This window comes from Plectrocnemia conspersa, unplaced genomic scaffold (assembly GCF_051122295.1).
Source record: "Plectrocnemia conspersa isolate PC_06_02 unplaced genomic scaffold, ASM5112229v1 ptg000012l, whole genome shotgun sequence".
NCBI classification, from domain to species: Eukaryota; Metazoa; Arthropoda; class Insecta; order Trichoptera; family Polycentropodidae; genus Plectrocnemia; species Plectrocnemia conspersa.
This window is the reverse complement of record NW_028277176.1, coordinates 5,388,574-5,416,335: the sequence shown is the minus strand read 5'-3', so window position 1 is coordinate 5,416,335 and position 27,762 is coordinate 5,388,574. Positions and strand designations below refer to the sequence as shown.

General features: G+C 34.1%; 2 protein-coding genes across 3 annotated transcripts in view; one reads left to right on the top strand and one right to left on the bottom strand.

The window, feature by feature from the left end:
- Positions 1-27,762, top strand: part of spg (dedicator of cytokinesis spg) — a 64,489-nt gene that overhangs the window by 17,944 nt on the left and 18,783 nt on the right. The window contains exon 4 of the mRNA XM_088200970.1: positions 8-156. Within this exon, the coding sequence (XP_088057096.1) occupies positions 8-156 (149 nt within the window). The remainder of the gene's footprint in view (positions 1-7; positions 157-27,762) is intronic.
- Inx3 (innexin 3) lies at positions 2,286-11,409 on the bottom strand. Of its 2 annotated transcripts, none has more exons than XM_088200972.1 (9): positions 11,049-11,409; positions 7,518-7,692; positions 3,775-3,971; positions 3,591-3,713; positions 3,434-3,529; positions 3,165-3,275; positions 2,955-3,091; positions 2,747-2,885; positions 2,286-2,681 (listed from the first exon to the last, which is right to left on the bottom strand). In XM_088200972.1, the coding sequence occupies exons 2-9, from the start codon at positions 7,678-7,680 to the stop codon at positions 2,499-2,501; spliced, it is 1,149 nt and encodes a 382-aa protein (XP_088057098.1). In that variant the 5' UTR covers positions 7,681-7,692; positions 11,049-11,409; the 3' UTR covers positions 2,286-2,498. The 2 variants fall into 2 exon arrangements, with proteins under 2 accessions (XP_088057098.1, XP_088057097.1); XM_088200971.1 differs by having other exon boundaries at positions 11,225-11,409.

Sequence of the window (27,762 nt, the reverse complement as noted above, 5' to 3'; positions counted from 1 at the left end):
TTAATAGGAAAATGAAGTTTACCGCTTTCAAGCAGTGCGTAATGTTATGTGCGAATTGCTGTCCAGCAGAAAAGCATTATTATCAGGAAATTTACCTAAGGGACAAGCGGAGACACTTAGAGGACAAATTGCATCTAAACTCGATTGGGGAAATAGGTAAGTGATCATTTTTATTATCGTGAATCGGAACTATATTTGTAGATTTAATTGCATGTCATACATTTTGTAACTTTGTAACATTAAGATGTATGGTTCTATTGACTTTTATAAAGTTGATCTTAAATTCGTATTGGTTTGTTTATAAAATACATTTGCAAATAATGTGATGTTTTAAGAGTCATTCTATTTTATGATAGTTGTTGATAATAGAAAAATAGACATAAGGTTGTGGTATCTGATTCTTACATTGATAATTTCCTACTGTGTCTTACATTCATTTTTATATACATGCATTTAGTATACTCTATAGTAAAATGACCACTATATGGTATTTTAGTCTATACTCTGTCTGGAATGCTGAATCAGTATGAAGTTATAGAAAGAAATTACATATTTTAGGGGATTTGATATTATCAATATTTTTTTTTTATAATTGCACATATTTACCCAAAAAATATTTTATTGTTATTCGTTATTATTTTAAAATTTAAATTATAAGTAAAATAATGTACATATTTAACCACTTAAACGCAGTGACTTACCGGTGGGTCACTTGATAATTCATTTTTTAAAACAAATTATTTAATTCGTGAAGCTTATTGTACTACAATCATTTATCAGTAAACCAAGTATTTTATATTTATTCTCAGAAAAAGATGCTGACTCGTGAAGAGATATAACAAGTGACTCACTAATTAGTGGCTGGCGATTAAAAGGTTAAATATGTATGGGGTATTCCTTTAGATATAATTTAACATAGAAGTATTCCGGGCAGAGTCAAGAATCGAATAAAAGTGACAATTTCATAACTAATATTTTCGATTAATTTTTACATACATACATTTAGACATTTATAATAGTAGAATTAGTACATTTGATCTTGTTATCTTATACAATTTCTTGTTTTATTTTAGATAGCATAGTAAAGTAGTTCATATTATAACACATGTATGTTTAATTTGGACATAGGTTGATATAGGTTGATGATAAATGAAAAGAAGATGTGAGGACAGTTTAAGTATTGTTTTTATTGATAGAAAAGTTTGTCAGAAACATTTTTTCTGTACAACTGTAAAATGCACCATTATTGAATATATGATAAGAGCATAAAAAAACATGCGACAATGCTGAATAAAGTAAAAAAATAATCCATACTTATAATAAGCAGTAAGCTATGACAAAACGTATGCATGTACGCGAGAGCAGAAGAAATCCATAGTTTATTTTAAAATTCGTCTATAATATTCCTTTTTACATTGCGGGCCACACTTTTCAAGAGCGACCCGGTTAATGACAACATGCTGTTAACCATATACACAATCACAAAATTAATATACTTCTTCCCTATACTCAAAAATTCACTATCGCTAAAAAAAATTATAAACGCAATACTGAAATATTTCCATGCATTCCGCACTACAGTCACTCCGGTCGAATAACTCGCTATCCGTACACAAGTAATCAAGCCAAACACTATTTATCACATTGACACATCAAAGTGACATGTATTAATTAACTAGTCTAATTTTAATGTATTACAATTAAAATTCGTCGTCAGATCATCCTAAACAATCACCAAAAATTTACACTAAGATTTACCTTTATTGCGTTCGTTCTTAATTTTAAATATATATAAAAAAAAACATAAACCGCCTCTAATGGTTAATTGATTGTTTTAAAGTTTGTACAAGTTAAGTTCCAAAATATCTCGAATTCGCCACTTAAAAACCATTAGCGCCAGTTATTTTTAACAATTCATATTTCTTTTCTAAACATAAGTCATTTTGATATGTATATAATTCTATTATTTTTCATTATAATATACATAAGATGACGTTTTAAAATATACATAGAAATAAGCCTTACAAATGGAGATCAGATCTAACTAACATGGCAGATGCGTTCAATTCAACGCTTTTTAACATTAATAGTTATATATCGAAAAAGATTATAATAACAAATAAAAAAGACGTTCGTTGTTTGTCACTTTACATCTATTACATATAAAAGTTATTTAAAATTTCATAATAAAATATATACGTAAATATATATATAGACAAAATACAATATATATAGTAATCGGAAGGTGGAATGTTGTAGTTATAAAAAATACATGTAATTCTTCGTTCTTCTTTTGCCGATTTTTCCGTTTAAAACACTTGACACAATAACGTACGTCTGCGGGCAAGTATCTTCATTCATACGAGATGAACACAAATTTCGAACACTAGCACGTAACCGACGAGCACAAGCACAACTTGTCCCACAAACTAATACTCTAGGAAGTCGCTTAATGAAGAACTTTCGCGTTATACAGCCTTTTATTCTCAGTCGAGCTTTTATTCTTCTTTGTTGAGGTATTTATCAGGATCGTGGTACATTGGCGCCATCTCGACCGTGGATGGCGCCGATGGCGGGTTAGAACCGGCTTGCAAATATCTAGACATCTCGCTCAACACGTCGCCCATCACCGATACGCACAGATTCTGTCCTAGCAGATGAAGTACAAGGAAATCTCCGATCTAAAGAAACGATATGTTAGTCAAATTTACAGTGATGTAATATTAAAATTACATGTAGATCTTACGTGTGTTTTCTCAACGAACGTTTCCACTCCGTTAGCATTGAAACGCTTTCTTAGAATAGTCTCTCGGGTGCTCGGTAACATCACTACAGCTGCGGAGTAGAGTAGAGCCAGTCCAGTCATGATGGACAGGATTATTAACCTATTGAAATAATTAACGAATTAATAAAACGTTTGATAGTATCTATTATATTAGAATATCACTACTTACCAGAACCACAAAAATATGTATATCTTCTCGTTGAGAATGTTCAGGGCTAGCACGCACAAAGCGTCGTGCTTTTGAATCGATCCTGACGGGCCAAACTTATGGAACGTGCATTTGGTCACGCGCGGGAAGATCTCAATCTAAATGAAATCAAATAAAATAAATTTTGTTATCTATGTTGTAAATAAACATACACTCACAAAATATATTTACCATAGGATCAGTACGCTCTTCTTGGTTCATATTTGAGAATTTGACCACGTCCGTGCCGTAGCTCAAAAAAGCACCGCCAAGGAACAGGTCGATAAAGAAAATGTTTCCGACCTGAAACGTAATCGATCAATTTACAATCGCAATCAGATCCGCATTGTTATAACCATACTCTCACCGTATCTTTATATTATCCTTCGTAAGCCACAACAGAACGTATTGTGTTATATGAGCCTTATTAATAAAATGTCATATGAATTTTATATACTTACGCAGTTGACGAAATTGAGAACTTCGCAGAAGTAGTATCCGAATGAGTATGTGTTGTGAGTGTGTTTACTTTCGATCAAATATCTCACCAGTCGGCTCTGGAAATTAATCAGTAATATTAAATCTTGTTTATTTAACGTTATATATGATTTCATTTACCTGTCTCGATTTGATCTCGTCCCCGGTGATAGCGATCGTGCCTCGCATTCCTTCGGAGATCATGCGTACTTTGCCTTCTTCCCAGTTCTTCCAAATCCAGTGCGGCAAGTAGAATAATATGCCCTGAAAGGAACAAGGAATTAGCGAATTGTTTTATGTTATGAATCAAAGATGTGAGTTTTACCTGGAAGAACAGCATGAAAGGCACCCATTGGTAGTAACTGTGTACTTTTTTGTCGTTCATATAATCGTTTCCGAGGCCGGGGTGTGCGTTGTGATTGCCGCCCCTGTTTCCGGGCAGCGTGAAAGTGTACGTAATCCAACAGAAAGTGTTGATGACATGACTAGGGACACCGTCGTTGATACAGGCTATAGGATCACCTGAAATTAATAATAAAAAAATGTTTAACATAGTAGGCTACAATATAGAATATTTTTAATTTTAAATATACATTCATGCTTATAGAATTGTATTGACATATAGATATAAAATAATCTATTACACAAAGGTATTGAATTCGTTAAAAAAGTGACAGGTATGATTGTGTTGTCAATCATAATTCATTCTGCATTTTGTACCTTATGTAATTTTAACAATGGGTCATGCAAGCTCGATTATATAAACGGTTTAATTGCCGCGCGGCGTGTGAAGTGTGCTTTATGATTATGCGATTCGAGGGGACTGCAGCACACGTGATTGTGCAGCAGAGACCCCCCCTGCAGCAGCAGCAGCAGCAACTGCCTAAATTGCTCTGCATTCATTGCCGCTCAAGGCGAAGTTCACGTTTTGTGATCTCGATGATCGACGAGTGCGATAGATAAATCACGGAGACGGATGTTAATGTCGGGTTCCCATGATCTCGGGCCCGCTTCGTGACCGGGGAGCGTCTTCGAAATGTGGCTTATTTGATGGAATGCTACCGAGTTCTTGTGCATCATGAGGTCGGATAGAGGGGCGCTACTGTCGCTCGAGTTGACCTCGCGCTGACCACCATGGGAGAGTGGACCTGTGGCTGCATGCTGGCAAACTGGCTCGGAGAATGCCCGTCCGTCCGGTTGTGGGTGTGTGCGTCCGTAGATGAGGCTGTACCGCCGGTGTGTTTGCGGCTGTGTGTGTGTGTTGTGTCTGTACGTTCATGGCGGTGTCATGTTTTGACCAAAGCGTTTTCGACGTGATTCATAAAAGAGCGGCCGGCGAAAAAGAAAACAAGAATTTCGGTCGATTTTGGACGCCGAGGCATCGCACCGTGCGCGCATGACCCGCGGGTCCGATCTAAAGGTCTCACTGCAGACGATACGGCTTCGATTCGATTTTCTATATAAATTTGCTACGAGTCAAGCCATCGATTCGTCTCAAATTTATCGAGATTTTTTTATGTTAGCTTAAAAATCTTATTGCATATTATCAACACACGATTGCGAAAAAGAGAATGCGCATGTCCTTTACAGATCATACGACATGCATAACCTCTATCGATAGTATCATTTAAATCGTTCAAATACGTATGCGTTCGCAGGGGGTGAGGGGCGCGGGGTAAAACTACTATTTAGGTTAAAATAATAAGATTCGCATTAAAAATTTTCCTACAATAAAAACATTGATGCGTTTTACTAAGTTATTTTATTTTGAACAAGTTTAGCTGCGTAGTGCAATTTTTTTTTAAATATTCTTCATCAAAAATTTTTCAAATTTCGTAAATAAATTACGGATAGTATTCTACATTATTTATTGAATGCAATTAACCATAACTATTGGTTTAAATATATCATGTATGGGAAATGGCATATGAAGTTACTTAATTTTTAATGAAGCGGTTCATCAAATAGTAGCAATTTCTAGAAGTTTTAGCTAGTTGTTACAGTCGTGAACAATATAATGTGTATACATACATTAAAATGTTATGTCGAAACATTGCTTTTGAACTGCTGCGATTTTGCCACAGATAACCTATTTTGATAATACAACTACGCTTCAAAACGCACGTTGTTATGCCATGTCGTGTTTTATGTTATATAACAGATCTCTTCTGATTAGAATATTCCTACTGTTGCGCGTCGGATGCTGAGAAAACGAATGCATCGTATCAACCTTGTCCCGCATCTAGCGCTCGATTCGATCTATAGCGATCGAGAGTGAACGTATAAAACCGTATCATGCCAAAGGACAATAAATAATTACGAAATTTGTAGGCGCAACGGTTTTACAAAGCGTATCGCGTTACGCACATCCATTAACGATTAATATTAAACCGACACCCCGTGGGTTAACAAGCGTTTTGGTCCGTGTTTAACACGTGCGATTGTTTCTAGGTCTCACGCCGTTAACGAGCGGAGACAAAAAGATAAATGCCCATGTTTATATTGTACGATATAAACGAGGAAGCCAGAGAGCTATTCATCATGATAATCTCGAGAGATGTTTATTATGTGCCTATCGCGCTCAGCGTAGTGTCAAATGTCGATCTGCAATCGCAGAATAAAATATAATTAATGGCTTTTTACATTTAATCTCATGTACACAAACAACTCTCGCAAATAACGAACAGTCTGGATGCCATATGCGGACGAATGAAATGGGATCAGTTTCCAGTTGCGATTTCTAAGCCTATAAAAGGCATTGGAAACCATTCTTGGTTATATACAAATTTAATTGTATAGCTTGAATGCTGACTTGACTATTATCTTTTAGTGTAAATCATTTTTAATTGCATTTCTATGATTGATGAAAAACTATTCACAGCAGAATTGATGCATCGTTATTAAAAAATGTCGATTTTTATACTGAAAATTATCTATTGAATAACGTGTGCATTTCATTGTCCTTGTCAAGGACAAGTCCCGATTTTAATAAATGGAATTATGTATTATGAATCATGATGAAAAAACGTGTTTTTTTGAGTAATGTTCTAAAAAAATTTTTGTGTTAAATATTTATTATTTAGCTAAAAAAAGGAGAAAATAATATCGGTTTTTATAGATCACGTTCTGTGTATTTATTTAGCGCTTTAGTTACTTAAATCCCATCGCTATCTTTCGGCCTTCTTACGCACATTAATCAATCCTTAACTTATCGGTTAATATTTGGCTTTAAAATGGATTCGACCTGTTTAATTTTGATACGCGATTGATTTTACCATCGAAAGTACAAAAAAATCAATCATTCTAAATTTAATTAATTGAAAAAAGATTTTATCCTTATCTCAAATATGCCGCGTTATTTAATGTATTAAAAATCGCTATAAAAATGTGGCTTACTGATTTGTTTTAGTATTTTGGTGGGAAAAATTTTGTGAAACTTTTATTATACTGCAAATTAATTCAATATGTATTGATAAAAAAATGTATTAAATTATTGTCGAAATATACGGTTTGTCAACACAGACCAGTGTCTCTTATTATGATGTTATCTATCTGTAGTAGTAATTAATGGCTTTTTATATAAAGAGTTTCAATCGTGTTTTTGGCACATGTGTCGCCGAGTATTATATTTTAATTAATTTCTATAAAAAAAGCTACACGGTAGACTGCGATTTTTTTCTCTAGCTAGCGATGATCGAGTGGTCTGTGCTCTCGACGGGACCGGACCGGTTTTTCATCTGGTATCCGCAGACTTTTAATGAAACTGTTTCTAAACGGCAATGATATTAAACGCGATTTAGATGGATGTCTGGCCCGTCTATAGCCAGCGATCATGACACTCTAATTATTGCACACATTGACAGCCTCGGAACATACAGAGCGTGAAATTAAAAAAAAAAAAAACAATTTGGTCAACGTGGAAAATGTTGAGTGAGTGGGTATACAGCACAAATTGGAAAATTGATATCCTTTTCTAAATTGAGCTCGTATATCGTCTTACTGCCGCGAGCGCTCGCTAATCGTGGTTGATCAGTTCCACTCAAAAGGTTAACTGTGTGTTTTATTTACCGATTAAATTGTTGGCCGTGACCAGGATGCAGCTCAGGAACAGTATGGCACACGTGATGCGGTAGTGCATCCTGAAGACCATGTTGTCTATCACGGCCTTGTCCGCCAGGAATCGCACCTTGACGAAGCCCGCCACGGCGGACGCCATCGCGAAAACCGCCATCTTCTATGCTTTCTGTAACAAACAAATAAAAGTTTAGATAATTCTTATACGTGAACGTGGCGCGAGGTTGTTAGCGTGCGCGGTGCATCCACTACTTCCTCTGACTAATGTCTATATTACTTCTACCAAACCCGTTTTTTGACAAATATTCGTGTCGCGGTAGTCTGGGAGTTGAGAACGCGCGACTAGAAGAACGTGTCGCGTCACTCGGTGAGCTAAGAATGTGGAACATTGCACAATTAATTAAGCTCAACGACCAATTCATAACAAGTCGTTATTATTAATTAGAAATGGAGCTAACGGGACAAATCGTCAATGTTGAGATTAAAATCTTATGTTATGGTTGCTTGAACAGAATGCAACGTCAAGTGCTCGGTTACGCATAATTTGATATGAGTAGCGTTGCAAAGGTCAGGGATGGCCATCTATATGATATGTAGGAAAATTATGACGAATGTGATAGTGGCACTTCCGAGTAAATTTTTGTTTTATGAATGAATCGAGTGGCAGTTGTGTTAATAAGATCAGCTGTGAACATGAGCAGCATATTGCTCAATAAACACGGTTACTTGTCGCTCGACGAGCTTTCCGATAAGTATCGAATATGCGGGTCTACCCACTCGCATACGTAACTGTAAAAAGTACTACAATTGAACTGTGAACCGGCGATGTGTGGCTTACCTCGAATCTAATCGTATACACACCGCAACGTATGGAATTGCGTATCGGGATCTCACCGTTTCGAAACAATCAAACAAAATGACCCCCGGCCTTCGAATGCTATTGCTGCTGATGATCGTACATAGCCGGCGGGGTCAAAGCAGTACCGCTCGCTACTTCGTACTGCTTTGCAATTGATTTATCCTACCGAATCCTGGTCGAGCAGGTGAAATGGCGGCTGCCGTTTGACGAATAACTATATAAGGTCGTCGTCTACCGTTAGCCGACGAGGAGGTATCAATCTCGGAGGTATACGGCGAGCGAGAGAGCATCGATCGACTAGTAGCAGTCGTACAGGCAGGGGCCAAAAACCGGTGGTTTTCATGTGTGTGTTTATGGCGCACATGTGTGTAAGTAAGGTACAGGCGGACAGGGGCCGCGCCGCCACTGGTCAACCTGCGCCGCGGGCCATTATGCCACTTACACAACCGGGCAAAGAACAAGAAGCCACTACCGATATTGTCCGGCTCGGTATGGACCTAACCTCGCCTAAAAAGATTGGCACTGGGAGCTTTTAAAAACTCATTAAACCGATTGCGCTTTAATTGGAAGGCGTCGGAATTCGATCTGAATTGTGGAAGCAATTTTACGGTCCGGTTGCGAACGTGTATGGGCACCTCTAGCCGGCTACCCGCGAAGCCTCGGGTCACTTGGTTTCACGTATTGCGGTAGCCGCGACATGGCCCGACGCGGAGATTAATGATGATTTTTTTTATTTATATATATATACACCAGTTTCGTGTGTGCATATTTGTTATCTTAACTATCGCTTCTGAGAGCGTTATAAATTACGAGGCGATCTCAATTAGTCACGAAGCGCATCTTCACCGAATACATTTTGCGAGCGAAATCCGCGACTGAGATGATGTCATCTCGGGATAGCGGATGAAAGATTGCATAAGATTTTGGTTGCTATGTAGCTAAGCTTTTGTTAATGGGATTTCGGTGTTTCTTAAGTGGATGTATTGACTGACTCAAATATGTATATAGAAAGAAGATGTTTGTATTATTTTATAGTGGAACAAATCATGCACAAATAATTAAGTTTTGACTGACGCAAGATGAGCGTCTCGTTATCAATCTTTTTTTCTTATCGTCTCGTACACCGAAAACGAGCTCTTTATTTGCTTTAGTCATTGTTGGAGCCAGTTTTTTAAGGTTCACGTCTAGCGTCATGCCCGAATCTTATACATTAAAAAAAACGAGATAAAAATTGAGTACGTACGTGTTTTAATGTTAACGTGAACTTTGTAATATGAAAGTGATACGCGATTTCGCTTTGCTGACATATATAATACAATTTTAAAATACAATCAATATTACATTAAGCTTCAATACGGTAGCATATGATGTTTACAAAACAAGCTGCTTTTAATAGGCAATTTTCCCCCTTTGTTTTATAAATAACATTATCAAAGAACATTATCAAATCAAGCGATTTTTCATCATTAAATATGGCAGAATTTATCGCTATTGTAGAAAATTATTGACTCATATATTCTGAGAAAAGGAACAGATTCTCGGAATAGATTAAATCTAAACGATACTACAAATTTCGTCATTTTAATTTTTTTTTTGTAATACAAATGTTAGTTATCTTAGTATATCTATAAATGAAAGCGATTTTAAAAGTGAAGATAATATCAGAGAGTACTATATTTCTTCATTGTTTTTTACTTATCTAATGATGGAAGTGTCGGAGAATATGAAACAATTTATTTATTGATTTACAAGGTCGCTTCTTTTGACTCGGTTTAATTGATCTGACCTAATCTTTGAAACGAAACTCTATCTTCCATTTTGTTTATGTATAAACATATTAAAACAAATACACTAAGCAAATAAACTTTTAGTTCTAACATATATTTTTAAGTAAAAATGCGCGACAATAATTTATAAAAGAACTAATATGATAAACTGTACTTCCATATATCCATATTAAAAAAATCTTTTATGCAGATTTCGACAGAAATACTTTAGAAACTTCAATGCGCTTTCTTCGGCTATGACTATTAGACCGCAAAATATAACTATAACAAAGGATATAACGGTTTTTATGGATACAATACTACTTATCAAATTTATCTCGGTCTTTTGTTTCAAAATGGCGTTAAGTCTGTAAATCATGTTCGACAAATTTTACATAACTTGGTGATAAACTGCTCTACGCTAAAAGTACTTGATTATATGAAGCTTTTCGTAAGCTTATTTTCAGGCAATGCTCGTATAGTGTTTGAGACAATGACATGTAGGAGTAATGTGTTTCACTTTCAATACGAGATTTGGTTGATAGATGTGAATGCTGAGATTATACTCCTGGTTGGTTATAACTCAAGATGAGATTTACTCATAACGTATTCAAAACAATGGACCGATCGAAAGCTCTCGCCAGCTTTGAAGTGGCAGAGCGAAAGGGACGCATTCCTTTGTCGGGGCGGCGCCCCCCGCGCTGCGTCTCTTTTGTGCTTCGGACCGGTCGGCGCCCCTCTTGCACTTCGCGGGCCCAAGGCGCAACCAAGACGCATATATACGACCGCCGCTCTCCGCAGTGCCTGTTCATGGTGCTGCTTCCCAAGCGCATTCCGACGCATACACGCGCGCGAGCGCACACACACTCGGCCTCAAAACACCACACCGCGCGCGCGCACCTGGTCTCTTTCCAAAAACCGCAACGCTCGGTACAGCGCCAGGTTTCGCTCCACACAGCGCGTCGAAGTCTATCGCGCGCGCGCGTTGAATGAACAGTAGTAGTTGTTGAATGAACTCACCAACCCCTCTTCGCGTAACGGTACACACAGCGCGAAACAAAGACTTGTCCTCTTACCTATCGTCGCGCAGCACCAAAAGGAACGGACAGAGGGACACTAGGGCGCGTTCACACGTTCGTTCGTCAGGCGAGCATGGCCGCCGTACGTCGGTCGGTCGTCGTGCTACCGTGCAAGCTAAAGTTGCGACCACACGACGAGGCGGACGAACACGAGCGGCCGCCGCTCCGCTCGGCGTGCGACTGACCGTCCAGTCCGGGCAGACATTTTGGGGTGCCGCTGTGCGCGCGCGCTGGCAACACTGCGCGGCCGGTCGTAAAGGACCTGTTGAATTTTTGCGCCCTTGCGCTGTGTGCGGGGCGGACTCGTAGGGTTGCCACAACGCGTTCCTCAAAATAAATATCGGCGCCTCTAAGAGTTATTTTTCATTTCGGTTTTGGATTCAGCTCGTAATTAATTTTTTAAATGTTTTTATATATAATAAAAAAATACTTTCTACCTTAATTTTGAACATTTTTTTATTCTTTTGTAATAATCATACTAAATGATTTGACCAGAAAAATGCACTTCATTTAATTAAGTATGAATCGATAAATCTTAATGAAATTTAGATATTAAAAAAGTTAATAAAAGCTGAAATGACTTTTCTAATTCTAAACCAGAAATTCTCGGATTATCCCTCTAAGAAAATCTAAAAAATAGTCTCAAATATATTTTTAAAACATGCCATTTCAGTGAAATCACATCAGAATACATTTTCACCAGTAGATATATATTTTTACCAGTTATAATATAATTTATCTAGCAGATGCTAGTAAATAGTAATAAATACATTTACATACTTATCATTATTTATTTACATGCTGTTTATAAATGTTACAGTGAATGTGTATTTTTCAGTAAAGTATATTTTCAGTGGTTAAGTTCGAATATATTTTCACTAGTAGATATATATTTCTATTAGCGAAAATTTAATTTAACTGATAGGCGCTAGTGAAATTATATGCTGCTCTAAAATGTCTATGAAACTCAATTTGATAGTTGCGAAACGTCCATTTGCTGTTCAAACCCAAACATAACCTAATGAAAGTTCTAAAAGTAATTTTAGTTTCAGAACTTTCATTAAGTTAAGTCCAAAATACAAACTAAACCAAATCACCTCTCAGGGGAAGAAGAAGTACAGAAAATTTTGCATTTTGCATATTGCTCCATAGTTTGTCTGTACTTTGATATTGCAATATATTTTTAAAATGTGATAGCTAATGCATTTGAACAATATCGAATGAAGCATATCTATACAAAATTTTGACTAATAGGAGGAGGGTGCAAAAATAATTATCATTTCTCAGAAGTCAAAAATTTACATCAAAAGCAATAATCACAGTGATTAAACGTTTGAAACCCAGTTTTCAAATTAATTCCAGTCTAATTATTAGTGATAATCGCCGTAATTTTTGGACTCAAAAGCACATCTGGGATAAAACTTAATATAAATTTAAAATAAAACGAACGAGTTTTATATAAAAGAAACCAATAATGCCCTGTGTCTAGTGTCTACACACGGTGCATCCCTCCCGGGGTTAATTTAAATCAATCACAAGACGAACATTTAAGAGCACACGATGATCACGTGTTGAACATCGATATTTTTCACTGACTCGTAAATAATCAGACATTATACTTTATGCCACTTTGTTTCTACCATTCTGACACAAACGCTTTTTTAGTAATAACAAAAAGCAACACTGTAAATGTTTTAAAACAACTCGGCCACTTTGTTCGCGGACTTGTCAGAAAAGAAAGTGCACGTAGATGAAAAAGTTCTCTGTGAAAAGAACCAGATACACCTTGAATATATTTTTATTACTTTTTTTAATAAACTTCATAGTCATTTTATATAATTAAAATTCTGTTTTAAAGAATTTAATTTGTATATTGCTGATAGTTGCTGTTTTAATTTTTAATGTATATTATATACTAAAATTAAATAATTATTTAATTTAGCATAGACTTGATTATTATTTTCTATATCGAAATTTTACTATATAATGATTTTTTTAACTATAGAACGTAATAGTAATGATTTTATTATATATTAACATTAGCTCAGATTTAAAGACTTGAGGGACATTTTGATCGTGTAATCACTTTTGTTAACAAGTTTACTCCTCTGTAAAGCTTTCACTTCAGATATATGTATACAAGTTTTATTAACTGTCTAGTTAATAAACTATAATTGAGAAATAATTGGCAAATTTGAATAGTAAACTTTTTAAAGAAAATTTAGAAAATAAATATTGTTTAAGTTAGCAATCGACTGATATCGTTGCTCTTATTTATCTTTAAACAAAAATCATTTATCGAGTTCAATGATTCATATATAGAATATGCCATAAACGCTCTCTGCAACAATAGATTAATTGATACGCTAGTTGTAGATATGTGTTCAATCAAGAACGTTATTACTATGTGTGGCATGTGTTTATTGTATGGAATGATTAAATTCTTTTATAAGGCGTACAATGCCTTCATTTAACGTAAACGAATAACTTTAAGGACAACGAGAAAAAATACATCATTTTTTATTTTTCTGTCCTTCCTATCGTGTGTTTTGTGTTATTTTTTTATAAAATATTCGTGAGTTTTATTTAATATATTTTATTGTAAGATCCTTATGGTTTTAAATACACGTGTCACTGTTGCTCTGATCTTGCATCACTGCATCTAACCTTGAATATTGATCAATTCATATATCGCAATTAGCATTGTTTCTGATTTCAAATAGTTGTAGAAGCAGTTTTAAAATGATCTTATACACGTAATGTTTTTTTGTTACTTTATTTAGGAGATTGTGTTTCGGAACGACACTATTTGATCAAGTTTTTTTATAAGTTTTAAATTGAATATGAGACACGTATGTATTTATTTTACAGATTATAATATAATACATGTACCATAAGTGTTTCATTACGAAATAATACGTGTTTAAAAGCCAATTAATATTTTTCATACAATTTATGCAAGCTTCAAATGAGTCTTAAATATTCAGGTTTACACTGTCACAAACGCGACAGTTAAACGCCATTTTGCAATCTTAACATTGCGCAAGAAGCTGCTAATAATTCGTCGAGCTTATTGCCAATTCGGAGAGTCATTATTGCTTTTGAAATTTTGCAAACCCATGAGCTGCGACGGTTGCTAAAAATTGAGTTGCATTTTCGGCTGGCTGCCTCCGAGCGTCGAACTTCCACGAATTGTTTTTTTCTTCGCCTTCTCTTTCTTCTCGTTTTTCTTCGGAACTCGCCGCAGCGCAACTCCCCTGGAAGACAATTTCTTTTGAGCTCTTCCGCCGAGCGTACCTATACACACCTTGACAGCGATATCCTTTCTCCTTCTTTTTGTTCTTGCTTTCCCCCGCATTCCTACGCCGTCTTCTCCTTCTCGTTCTCGGTCGTGTTCGTCGCCAGATTCGCGACTATGCTTCTTCAAAACGGCCATTATTGTAATGCGCTGCGAAACGACATTTCGCAGGTATGCAGGGTCAAGGACGCGAGGATCCTGCCGGCCGCCATGTTTTTTTTATCAGATTTATTTCAAAAATTCAGATGCAGACGACGCCAGCGTGACGAATAGGTTGAGTGCGAGATTTTTTATCTATTCGCAGCTGGGCTTTCGAGGTACACACAGAAGTATGCGCTTCAGTTTTAGTGAGTCATCAAAAAATGGATGTTAACCCTTCGACGTAGGTTGGTTTTTCTGGGAACCACCTGGTTGTTCTGGGTATTTTTAGGCCATTTAATAATAAAGATTCCGCTATTTTTACTACTGCTTCCTTGCTGCGGTTTGAGTTTCTTCAAATGTAATATTTGCATTTTTATTAATCACTGTTTATAAGCCTTTTTCACAATGGATTGTTATAACAGAATGTTAATATCAGCATTTCATTGTTTTATTTTTTTTATGCAAGTCCACTGTAGCAACAGAAAATAAATGATTAATAAAATGTCGTAGATGCATTAAAAGCATAATGACGAATCGTAGAAATATGAGTAATTCGCGAAACTACTGATAATTATCCTTTGTGAAACATTTTATCTTTGTTAAGTATATTATCGCGCACTTTTCCCTTGCTATTTTTTTTTGTTGCATTTTATCAGCAGAATTTTTATCACTTTCGAAATTTAAAACCTGTATGATGCTGATATAATTCAGGTTAAAAGGAAATCTACCGTTATGACTAGAGATAATACTTAGCCGTTATAAAAAATATGAACCTTGTCGTATTTCTAGTAATTACAATAGTTACTTAATACTGTTAACCTTTAAAACAAGGAAAGTCAAATTATGATCATATTAGAATACATTTTTTTTTCATTAATTGAAAATACCATCCTTGTGGTTTTCTTTGTTATTTTATAATTTTATAAAAAATATATCGAATAAAATATTTAAGGAAAAAATTCTAGATGCGCAGTTAGGTTATATACAAACATATTTAAACAAATAATTTTATGCTTAGGATTCTGTTTTAGATTTAAAAAATAGTTTGTAATGCACTACTATATCACAACATGTTTCAGGAATGGATTATATGATAAACGTTCCAAGTTAGTATTAGTATCAAGTGATCAAGTTCATGAAGCTTTGAAGCGTGTTTTGTTATATAATAGAAACGACATCTATGCCATTCTTATGAATGTGTAATTCTTGTATCGTGAATGTTTTTTCTCAAAATATAAATGCTTTTTTCAGTTAACAATGAATATATCTTTAGTTAATTATTTGTTATTTTAGAACAGGTATAAGGACTGTACATTGTTGACAAAAAATATCCCCAATCCGAGCCTGAGTAATGTACTAAATGGCTAGATAGCTCCGCAGGGCCGCGCAGTGTGAAATTTCGCATTTTTATTCACAAAAGTGAACAATTTACATGAAAAAAATATGTTGGTGATTTCATTCTATTCTTTCAACTGTTAAAAAAACCACATGATTGATTTGATCGGGCAGCGTGAAACTATAAAACTGACTTAATAGCTGCCAATCTTAAAATAAATAACTGCCGATTAGCAAGAAAATTTGATATTTTTGTTCAGAAGTTGAAGAAAATGACAATTGCGCGCAGCGAGATGTTAGTTTTTATTCCTACTTTAAAAAAATTCTAAATATAGCTATACTTCGTTAAGGTTAACAGAGTCACTTTGAGGTTTATCTCGTATTTCATAACGATATTTCATTGGTCAGCTTGCGCCGAGCAAAGTGTCATATACGTTTCAACTTCTTCATTATTGTTCTGACACTCGCAGCAAACATACTATTATATATTTTATGCTACAGTGAATGTGTATTACCATGATAATATATTTTCACTGACATTTCAGTGAGATCATATCGGAATACATTTTTACCGGTAAAAATATATTTTTACTAGTGATAATATAATTTCACTGATGGGTACTAGTGAAATTATATATTACTCTAAATTGATTTGACAAGCTTAAAACTGTGTGCATTTTTAAGAGTGTTTGTGTTGATCAAAATATTAAAAAAGTATTTAATGGGAGTTATTGCAATCAGCTTGTTATTTTCGATAAAAATGTTAGTCCTATTTTTACGAACCAATATATGTAAACCACCACCACTCGGACAAATTTTGTTTTAAATACAGTTGTTTGGCGATACATCACAATAATGAAACCTAATAAAAGTTAGAAAGCTAACTATTGTTTTTTGAGCTCTCATTAGGTTTAGTTAGGTTTGGTTAGGTTTTGGTTTCAACTGCAAATATACTGAAAAAAAAGGCAAATCAATTTTAATACACTTTCACTGTCCTAGTTAGTGAAATTGTATTTGTACTAGTGAAAATATAATTTCACTGAAAAATACACATTTACTATAACATGTTACCGATTTATAATCATTTTCATGCTTACAATTTTGTTATTTATTGGCTATAATTTAATGCACATAAAAATATAAAATCAAACGTTATTGTTTACTATTTAAGAGGGGAAAACTAAAAAAAATCTATATAAAAAATCAGGCTTTTATGCAATATGTGCTTATATTTAAATTTAAGGTTGCTTCTATCGTAGTGTTCGATACATAAACTTAGTTGGTTGGTGTGTTTACGCAAAATATGTTTATAGTATTTTCTGGTATTAAAATGACAATGCTTTTTATAGACTATTATGTTTTTATATTGGTATAAAAATATGTATTATGTACTATTTTATAACTTTATTTTCGATGACTTGCAATATATATGAAATTATATTACTAGTGTTACTCCATACCTAGCAAGCATATGTTTAAATGGGTCTGTATATCAAGGTTTTATTTTTTGTGGTAAGTGCGCTCTTTCTATTAAATATCGGTCTGAAGGACACAATAGTAGCAAGCCCTTTAAAGCGAAGTTCAATATGTTTAATAATTCTTAGCTTAATGTCTATTTGTAAGCCCTGTTATTTAACGCTTGATTTCCAAAGTTCGTCTTCGTTTCATAAATATAATTGACTCTGTTTTATTCTGGATGTTTTTCATTTTCTACCTCTCGACCACTGTCTCATTGGTAATAACAAATCTTTCCATTCAAATCAGGATCAGTTAACAATAAATGTATACGTTTCTCATCAACAAATTTTGAAGATCCTACTATTTCTCGAACCCTGATTCGCTGATGTGCCATGACTATATTGTGAATCAAATATATGCTTTCTACAATTGCTTTCCATGTTTAAATTCAGCTGTGTTGGCCAAGCCTTCATATGATTCACTACTTCAGAAAATTCTAGAAAATACACTAATTACAGTTCACATCACCTCACAAAAAATATTTCTAATAAAACCATCTGTATCAGGCAAGTAAGTTTTCAATCTACCCTCATGTGTATATATAGCCACGTATTAAGAATTTTACATAGGGAAAAATAGGGGTGATTCACAATAGGGGTAAATCGTAATAATTTTAAATGATAATATTTAACTGATTTGCCAGTTTTTCCATACATACTGGATATCTTTAAAAATGTTCAATGCATTAATCAAGTTTTCGATTGTAATTCTAGTTATATCCTATCCGAATCTATATATGATATAATCATTGTAAAGCTACAATATACAACCATATTTTTGCATCCATTTATGCATAATTCATGCAAAATACCAGTTTTGTTCGTGTACCAATTTAAACGACATTAGCAGAATCGGTTTCGGTGGTCGCGCCGCCATATATCAGCGGATACGTGGGCATAACTTACGGCCAACGACATTAGTAGAATGGAATGTAATATGCACATTTTATGATTAATAAAATGCATTCACGATTAATCGCCAAGGCGCGCTAGAGAATAAATATGCTTATTCTATTATGTCAGGGACGTTTATTGTTAGTAATAATTGTTTATAAGACGCATATGCACGTGTCGTTATCATGGTCGTTAACATCGTTCAATTAATCGTTGATCATTTAAACAACCAAACAGTTGCTGGTCGTCAAAGGGTTACGAAATGAAATGAATGCCTCAATACCGGCATCATAGTCCGGCCCCCGGCAGGTAAATATGTGCCGGGTTTTACCGTGTTACTTTGGTAGACACACACGTACAGGTATAAGTACAAATGTGTGTGTGTGAGAGGGTCGTAACTTCTTCCCATGACGCGGTGCAACGAAATTACCTGTCCCCGCGGTGAATGGGACGATGGCCAATCAAATAAATAACTTGTAATCATCCCTCATGCGCTGTTTATCGCCGATCAGCTGATCGCTTTCGTTTTATTTTTCTCACGAAGCATAACTTTTACATATACTAAAAAAGGATCATAGAGTTGGATTCTATTCAAAATCGCAAATCGTGATCCAGTTATTATTAAATGTCATGGTATCATATTATCGTGGTCGACGTATAATAAAACATTATCTGTGGTAACCGCATGTTTAAATGTTAAATAAAATTAATTAGTACTTTAAATACAATTTTAATTAGATTAAATTCTAATAATATACAACGATTCAATAAAATTACAAATGAAACGTACTATTTTAGATATCTTCACTTAGAAAGTTGTATTCAGGTAGTTAACGTTATCATCTAAATCAGTGGTCTCCAACCGTTTAGAGCATGAGAGCTACTTTGAATATTTACATAATTTTATATACGTACGGATTATTTTCTAAACATCTATAGTACGAATAAATACATCATATTATGAAAGTTACAATTTTTTTTGATAAAAGTTAGTATAACGTAATCTAAGAATAGCTATCTATTTTTTAATTAATTATAATCATTATTATGACGGAATATTGAAAAAATCTGGGTTCGCTGCTACTTTTTTCAATATTGTTTTAAAAAATCTATTAAATGAAGTGTTAAATTTGAATTTTATTAAAGGGTGATCCAACTTCAGTTTCCGAATTTATATAAAAAAAATCATTTTTTAATAATGGAACATTTTATGTATTTCAGTAATTATGATTACATGTCCTCTACATCAATATGTTCGATTTTTTGGCAAAAATATTCGGTTATCATGCGGGTTTAGCGTTCACTATTGATTGTTACAGTCTGACCTTCATCGTTTTCAAAAAAGTAAGGTCCAATGACGCCGCCTGACCACCATGCGCACCAAACAGTCAAGTTTTGTGCATTTTTTTCGCCCCATATGCGGCAATTTTGCTTAGTAATATACCCGGAGAGATGGAAATGTACCTTTTATCAGAGAAGAAGGTTTTATTTGAAAAATCAGCATCAATTTCCTCCTGCTAACACCAGAACTCCGTATATTCTTCGCTGTCCATGGTCTCTGGGCTTCAGTTCTTGTGTTATTTGAATTGTATACGGGTGTAAGTGTAAGTCCAGATGCAAAATGCGCCAAAGGGAGCCATAAGAAAAGCTCAAAATCGACAATTCTTGGTCTTCGGTCACACTTTCACTTACAGCAGCAATATCCTTGGCTGAACAGGCGCCACGATGGTGCACAGGCCTTACTCTTCAACGCTTCTAGACTTATTTAATTGTTCGCTCAGTAAGACAAATAATTTCGATACACAGTTCGTACAGAATTGTTATTTCTATCGCAGTTGCCAATTTATCTTTTATTTGAATTTTACGATCACGTGGCGTTTTGGAGACCACTGCTCTAAGGAGGGTCTCACTCCGTGGAGGCAGATTTATAGGCTGCATTCTCGTTGGAAAACCAGAGGATTATATAGGCGTAAATTTCTGGTCGACTTTCTAAGAATGCTATTTATTATTAAGATTTAATAAGTGAAAACTCGGCTTTTGTAAACATGATAACGATTTCTAAATTTCGCAGAAACGCTTTAATCACACTGTCTTTCTTAAAAATAAGTTTTAAAGTGACTCCTAGAAACTTTGGAAAGCAGTTCAAAATTTAGTGGCCATTTATTAAAACTACTGACCAATATGTTTTTAAAATGTAATTATGTGTTTTGAATAACTTATATAGAAATTAACTATTTTTATATACTATCCGTTGATTTTTTAATGGATAAGATAGTAGTTTAAATATCTTACTACTTAATGTAACAGATTTAAAAACGAAAAAAATACTCCTGAGTCATAGATTTGCGGATAGTCTAAGTACTTTACATTGTCTAGATATGCGATGATTAATTGCTTATTTAGAAAGTACATTTTTACGACTCTATGCTAATATTTTATTAACTAGTAACATATGTATATAAAACAACGTCTGTATTTTTATTTTGAAATATAATAACATATTAAAGGTGACACAAATGAGCTACTTGTTATTGCAGTATTGATTAGTATTTTGCTAAGCACAAAGTATTGTATACTACAATGTTATGAATATAATATTAGTAAATATTCTTTATTGACATTTTTTGAGATATATCGTGTGCTCAATTATGTTTTATTTGATAGGTTATTCAGGACGCAACAGTACATCGATTAGTATATTTAGCACGTGGAGAAAAGCACGCGTTAAGTTTATCTATACACAAATTCAGGTGTATTTTACACTGTTATTTAGAAACATTCCTATAATATTAATGTTGTTTTTTATTATCAAGATACAAAATATTTTTGTGCTTGCGTAATATCCTGTTAAATAATAGTACCAATTTAAACCGCAAAAATCATTGTAAAGTAAAACTAATCGTTACATTGAAATAGCTTATTTATATAAGGAAAACGTTAGCGTGAGACCGGAAAGCAAATTACAAGAATTCATTTATGTGACTCATTTATTTTGAAGTAACTTATTTTATAAATTACAATGTATATTGCAGGTTTTTTAAGAATTACATTTATGTTTAAAAACCGAGTTTTAGAATTCAATAAACGCTTTCCTGTCGCACTTGTGTTTGAACGGCTAGTGTAGTAATTTAGAGCGATGGGTCGGTTAATCTAATGGTTAATTAACGCCACGGTTAGTTTCATAGAGAGGCACTAAACGCAGCTCTGTTGTGTACACAATAATTATGTTTGATAAATCGTTGCGGTTATTGATTTTCATCATTAGTTCAACAAGAACGAACGATGCGACTTCTGTGAACTACCTGAAGAATAGACTATAATCAACATCTAGCTTCGCAATAATTTATTCATCCGCGCCTATTTATTATCAGATGCGGTTTTCGTTCGAATCTGGTTTTGCTCTTCGTACAAACCACTCTATAATATTATAATACATAGCATAGAGGCGGCTTTGATTTTATTGAAATTCGATAATCTCGTCCGAGGCGCACCCAAAAAAATGCATGTCCAGTCTCGTTGTGCAAGTCATCGCACGCTTGGTTCTCAGAAGAGGTCTTAGTAGAAAAATAATAATTATTGTCGAATTGGAGAAAGGAGGACTTGTGTGTATGTATGTGCATCGTCTGTTCACCTCCGGGAAACATTGTCATGTCGGTCACGATTGTCGAAGCGTCTGTGTGACACGGTTGTCATTCAACTTGCGGATGGCGGAGCAGATAATATGGAAAATTCGCCATGCTCAATGCTCATATGCATCGGAGGAGAAGGAGGAGGAAGAGAGCGATCCGGAGGCATAAAGAAGCGCCGCTATCTGCCTATTTATCTCTCGAAAGTCGAGGTGTTAAGACTCACCTGTCAATTAACAGGCGTGTTAAGGAAAAATTAAAAATAACACAAAGAGAGGCGAGGATGAGGAACGCCGACCGGCGCCCTATCGAGATGCCGATCGAAGGTCCTTTTTGGGATTGCTTCGATTATTTATCTTCTCATGTCTATGAACTATGAAGAGATCATACATAGAGCGATCGAGATTTATAAAATAAATATGCTATAATCTCTCAAGGGTATACAATATATCTACATATGTAAATTAAATATCAGATCTGGTCAAAATATTTTAGTAAAAAATATAATCAATTTATAAAAAAAATGACAGTATAATTACTTTTATTGAGTTATATAAAGATAATGATGATATTATAGCTCAAGAAAATTCAGTAAATTATTATATTTTTATATAATATATTTTTTAGTAAACATTGAATACATATTGTAACGCTATTTTTTATAAGTATTCTTAAAGCATCAGGTGTCAGTTAACCTTTTGGATATCAGCGTATATATTTATCAAAGTACTGTAATTTGAGATAAAAAAACGGAATGTAATAATACGTATATTCTATTCAGTAATCAAAGTCAGTAGACAGGATTTAAAAAAATAATTTTATACACTCATTGCTTTACAATTACAATTTAAAAATATGTATTTGAGAATTTCGATTATTTTGACCGATCAATGCATTGCTTTAAGACGTATTTTATTTATGTTTCCTGTTTGCTAAACAAATATTGGAATGCTTACATACAACGACTGTAGATATATTTACCATTGAAAACTAGAAATATATAATATAAAGTGTTCCAAGAAGGTGCTTATTTAAGAATAGTAATAGTTCTTAGATTGGTTAAAATAATATTGTTTATTTTATTACAGGCGGCCCTCGACTTTCGCACATAATTGGTTCCTGAAAATGTGTGCGAATGTTGAATGTTCGAATGTAGAGGGAAGTAAAAAAAAATTGAAATTGTGTGTATTTTAAAATATTTATTTATCAAGTAAATATAAGATGTTTAAGAGGCATTTAAGAGACAAGTTTAAGTGGGGTTTGCGGGTGTTTCCTTTGTTAACTGTTTTCCACTATTCTTTTTCTTTTCTTCATATAGTATTTTATAACATGCTATATCTTTATTGATCGCTCTACGCATTTGAGATATGCGTTCTCCATTGGGATCACAATCTTCCATAATATTTAAAAAATTGTCAAGATGAGTGAAAGCTGCTTCATTCATATTTTTCATTGTTAAAGAGTTTTCCAAAATAAACCTGTCTCATATACAATAAATATTTGGCTAGAGCAATATTCTCCATCTTCAATAATTTTGGATAATTAGGAAATAAATTCTTTTGCAGCATCTTTATCCGCATCAGCGGATTCTCCAGTAAATTTAATTTTATAAAAATAATATCTCATTTTAAAATTGTAAAACTAACCGTTACTTGCTTGAAAAACCGTGTTAAAATCTTTTTTTTAATCTATCCTTCCAATCTTTGTGCAAACTAAGAGCTTTTGCTTGAATAATTGAAATACTCAGAGGGACATCTTTTTGATGTTGGTCATCGATACACGATGACAAAGTTTTTTCCATTACATCCATGTTTTTTTGCCGTGTTTTTTGGAAACATATCTTTAAAGATTGTTTTTCATTTCCTTTAATTTCCACAATTTTGAACGTATTCCTTAATTATATTTTTATTTTGCAAAATTGAACATATCGTAGACCTGTTTGTATCATAAGAACGTCCGATTGAAGCAAAAGAATCACAAAATTGGTGACAAATTGTGCATAAAGTGTTGTCAGCTCCCAATTGTTCATAAATAAGTGTCTTCAATCACTTTTGGAAAGTTTTGCTGTATCAACAGCATGGATTTCATTTCGCTCGTTATGCCTCCTCTACACTCTCTCGAAGTTGCCCAAAGCGAAATCCTCGGTCAACCCCGGGCAAGTTCCGAGAGAATTTAGAGCAGGCAGATCCACCAAACAGTAACAAAATCTTTCAAAAAAGTCTTTCACCAAAACAGTGACAAGATCTCTTCATGCGGGAATTCAAGTAAACGTTGTATATACGGATTTTGAGAATGGCTTCGACAAAGCTTGGATGATTTAACTCAGTTATTCTCGTGCGGTCCTCACAAAAATATATGTCGCTGAATTCGAGATTAGTGTTTTGAAGGTGTTGATCGTGTATCCCGTTGTAAGCTAATAATGCATTGGCCTATTATGTTACAGCTGAATTACAAATAATGCTAATACTAATCGCGGGCGGATTACTCATGAATGCGATTTTAGTGAATAACTAGTTTATTTTTGAAAAAATAGCAATTCGACTCATCTCATTAGAGGCTCGCTTAATGTGGTCAATCTAAATGTATTGTTGAAACTACTTCTATATGCATACCAACATAACTTGATATATAATCATTGCAATGCTACTAGTATACGAGGCCAGACAGTCCACTCATGACGTCAAAGAAAAAAGGGATACCAATAAATCAAACAGCCTTTTATTACTTTCTAAAACATCTCCTAAAAACCGTGTAATATATGTATGTTAGTTAAGATATTTACCATATATTAAAATGTATTGTTATGATATAAAATAGACCAAGAAAAAAAATATAATTTTAAGAAATAAATAATTTTAGTTTATTTATAAAACTTTAACATTTATATAAGAAAAACAAACCTTTTATTATATGGTCCAAATATTTTTTACATATAGGCAGAGGATTATTATTTTGAGGTTGTTTTAAAGAGCAGCGGTAGCCTATGTACTAAAAAATGTGTGTAATAATCTCATGTAGTCCTAATTCCTAAGATATGATTTAAAATTAAAATATGAATAAATTAGCTTAATAGTAACAAAAAATGAATAACCGTTGTTTTCTCAAAGATTATTCTAATGTATATATTAGTTGTCAACGTATTAAGACAGTGACCACGCTTTGCATTCATACGCCAATTTCTTCACGTTCTAGTTCAGATGCGCCATAGAAACAATTGTAAGTTAACTGCAGAACATTATAAATGAGCTTAAAAAAGGTCACTAGTGAAAATTTGTCTGCCGGACACTCGGCTGAGAAATGCAATGCGTCACTTTAAACCACTGTAATATAAATAGAAATGCTGCTCTCAATATTAACTATCGATAGTCTTCTAAAAACTTAACTAGTCCTGAATTATTTGAATTATTACGTATACTTAATCTAGAATAGTGGTTGCTCAAGTATCAACTTCATTATGAGGCGTTAAATGACGTCGACAGGCTACCGTACACCTTATTTGTATTATAATACCAAGTGTGATTCGTATGACAAATCGGCGGTTGATTCTCCACGCGCGTTTAATTCTGTTCGCCGGCACAGTGGTCAGGTCTACAATGTAACCGATTGCTGAACGCTCTCTATTGCCTCCCCGGTTCTCAAACGCTTCAATTTGTCTTTTGGACCCATTGTCTTTGTCGCTTTTTCTCACGCCGCGACGATTCCTCACCTATGGAGCGTGGCCAACCGTGATTTATGCGCGAGCGTTAAAACACTTTTCGGCTTACCGAACTCTCATCAATATTCAGTGAGTGTGGACCGAGGCGGACCGCTACGGTGCTTTATTTTCCTTCTGGTAGACCTAGAAAGACAATCGGCGATGACTCATTGATAAGGCAAACGCATATGCATACGGATTGCGCAATGCTCGAGCACGCGAAGAAAGAAGAAAGGGTCGCCTTATTTGAAAAAGTGCATCTTACGTGACTTTAACTATGACTTTACTGCTTTGTTGTTGCTGGAGAAGAAGAAGCGCATAATATTTCAATAATGTATTGATTTTCTGTTTATTAATAATTTATAAAAAAATAAGTTGATATGCATTTTGATGTTGAATCATTTTCATCTGTCAGCAAATACGTGTTAAATGCTCCTTAGATATTTCTAAGAAACTCTTAATTAATTTCACTCGAAAAGCAGTTTTAAAGTGGTTCATAGAACGTGGTTATCTTCTTTGTACGGTCGCCACATTATTATATTTTTTCAGTAAAAAAAGTTTAGTGTAACACAATTGTTTCTTCTCTTGAAATATTTTTTTATTATGAAAAACTGTCCACTTACTTATTAGTTTTACTTATTTTATTTCAAAAAAATACACAAAGTTCAGTTTCGTTGCTCAAAAAGGTCAATTATCGGTGTCTTTCATTATTTAAGTCAAGTTTTTTTTACGAAAGACAAAATAATGAAAACAAAGAATTCTACGTAGAAAATTCTGTAAAAACATCATATCGATAGATTGTTCAATAACTCCAATATTAGAATACCAAATATATTCGCCCGCATATAACTATTTGATATTCAAATATTTGTCCAACTATTCGCAAAGTATTTGTTCATATTTGTTTTATAATAACACCAAAACCGACAAACTTTAAAAACGTTTTTGCGAATTACAACAACGCAGGTAGTCCAATTACAGCCCAATTGTGCCCTTTTTTATTATATGAAATTTACCTTATAATTATTATGCTATTTATAGCAGCCATTGCCATAACCACTAATAACCAATAAATAAAATAATTAAGAAAAAAATCACTTTTAATTGCTGAAATTCCAGAAAGCATATTTCTGAGTTAATATTGTGCAGCTGTGGACTTTCTCAATGGCTTGTATTGAAGTCTTTTTTGATTATTCATAATTTCACGAATATATTAGAGTATTTTATTGTTTACTATTCGATATTCGAATATGTGGAAACTGTACTGATACTTCTTGAGAAATTCGTTTCATGTTGTTTGACTTTGTAAATATAATATACGTGTACATTGCACACGGAACATACAAATTTTCATTATATGTTGCGAACAATGAGGTGCTGAATCTTACTGATTACAAATTAGAGCAGAGATAATTCAAAGCCCTGAATCAAAAGTCAACTTAGAATGTAACACATTAACATTTTTTTCAAATATCATAGTAAGTTAGACGTACTTTGTTTTTACTATTAGACCCAATAGCTGCTGAGGTAGTACAATAATCAATTGGTCATTCAGTGGTTATTTGTATTACAACATATTTTTATTAATCATTTTATGTTTCTTGTTACATAATTCGGTAAACATTTGGCATGTTGGCCCACACTATCGAATGCGTTCCGCGTGGGAAGGGTTAAGGTTCAAGTCTGTTGTTCTACCGAAAAACTTTCAACATTGTTTCCGATGAATAAAAAGCCATTGCTTCAATACTAAAAATTCAAATTCATCACGTGAATCACCCAACACCACGTGAATAGGATCATAGAATCATAGCATGTCAACCGCACGAAGCGAGACGGGTAGATAGATAGATCTAGTATTTCGAACCACCCTCGGGCTATTTCCCATATATCCACTCGGACGTAATGGATAGTCTGTATAGGCTTTTGTTTGAAATTCTCACGGTGGGCATTCGTGTATGTGTGTGAGTGTGTGTTTGTCCTATTTTGCATGTCGGGACGGAGTGGTCTTCTTTTTATTGTTTTTTAAGTGC

What these genes read in the sequence shown, in the direction of transcription:
- Inx3 (XM_088200972.1), bottom strand. Translation starts at nt 7,680, where the DNA reads ATGGCGGTTTTCGCGATGGCGTCCGCCGTGGCGGGCTTCGTCAAGGTG. An exon ending in TACATATTTTTGTGGTTCTG is followed by an intron (nt 2,886 to 2,954) that starts GTAAGTAGTGAT and finishes TTATTTCAATAG; the next exon opens with GTTAATAATCCTGTCCATCA. An exon ending in CGTTCGTTGAGAAAACACAC is followed by an intron (nt 2,682 to 2,746) that starts GTAAGATCTACA and finishes TCGTTTCTTTAG; the next exon opens with ATCGGAGATTTCCTTGTACT.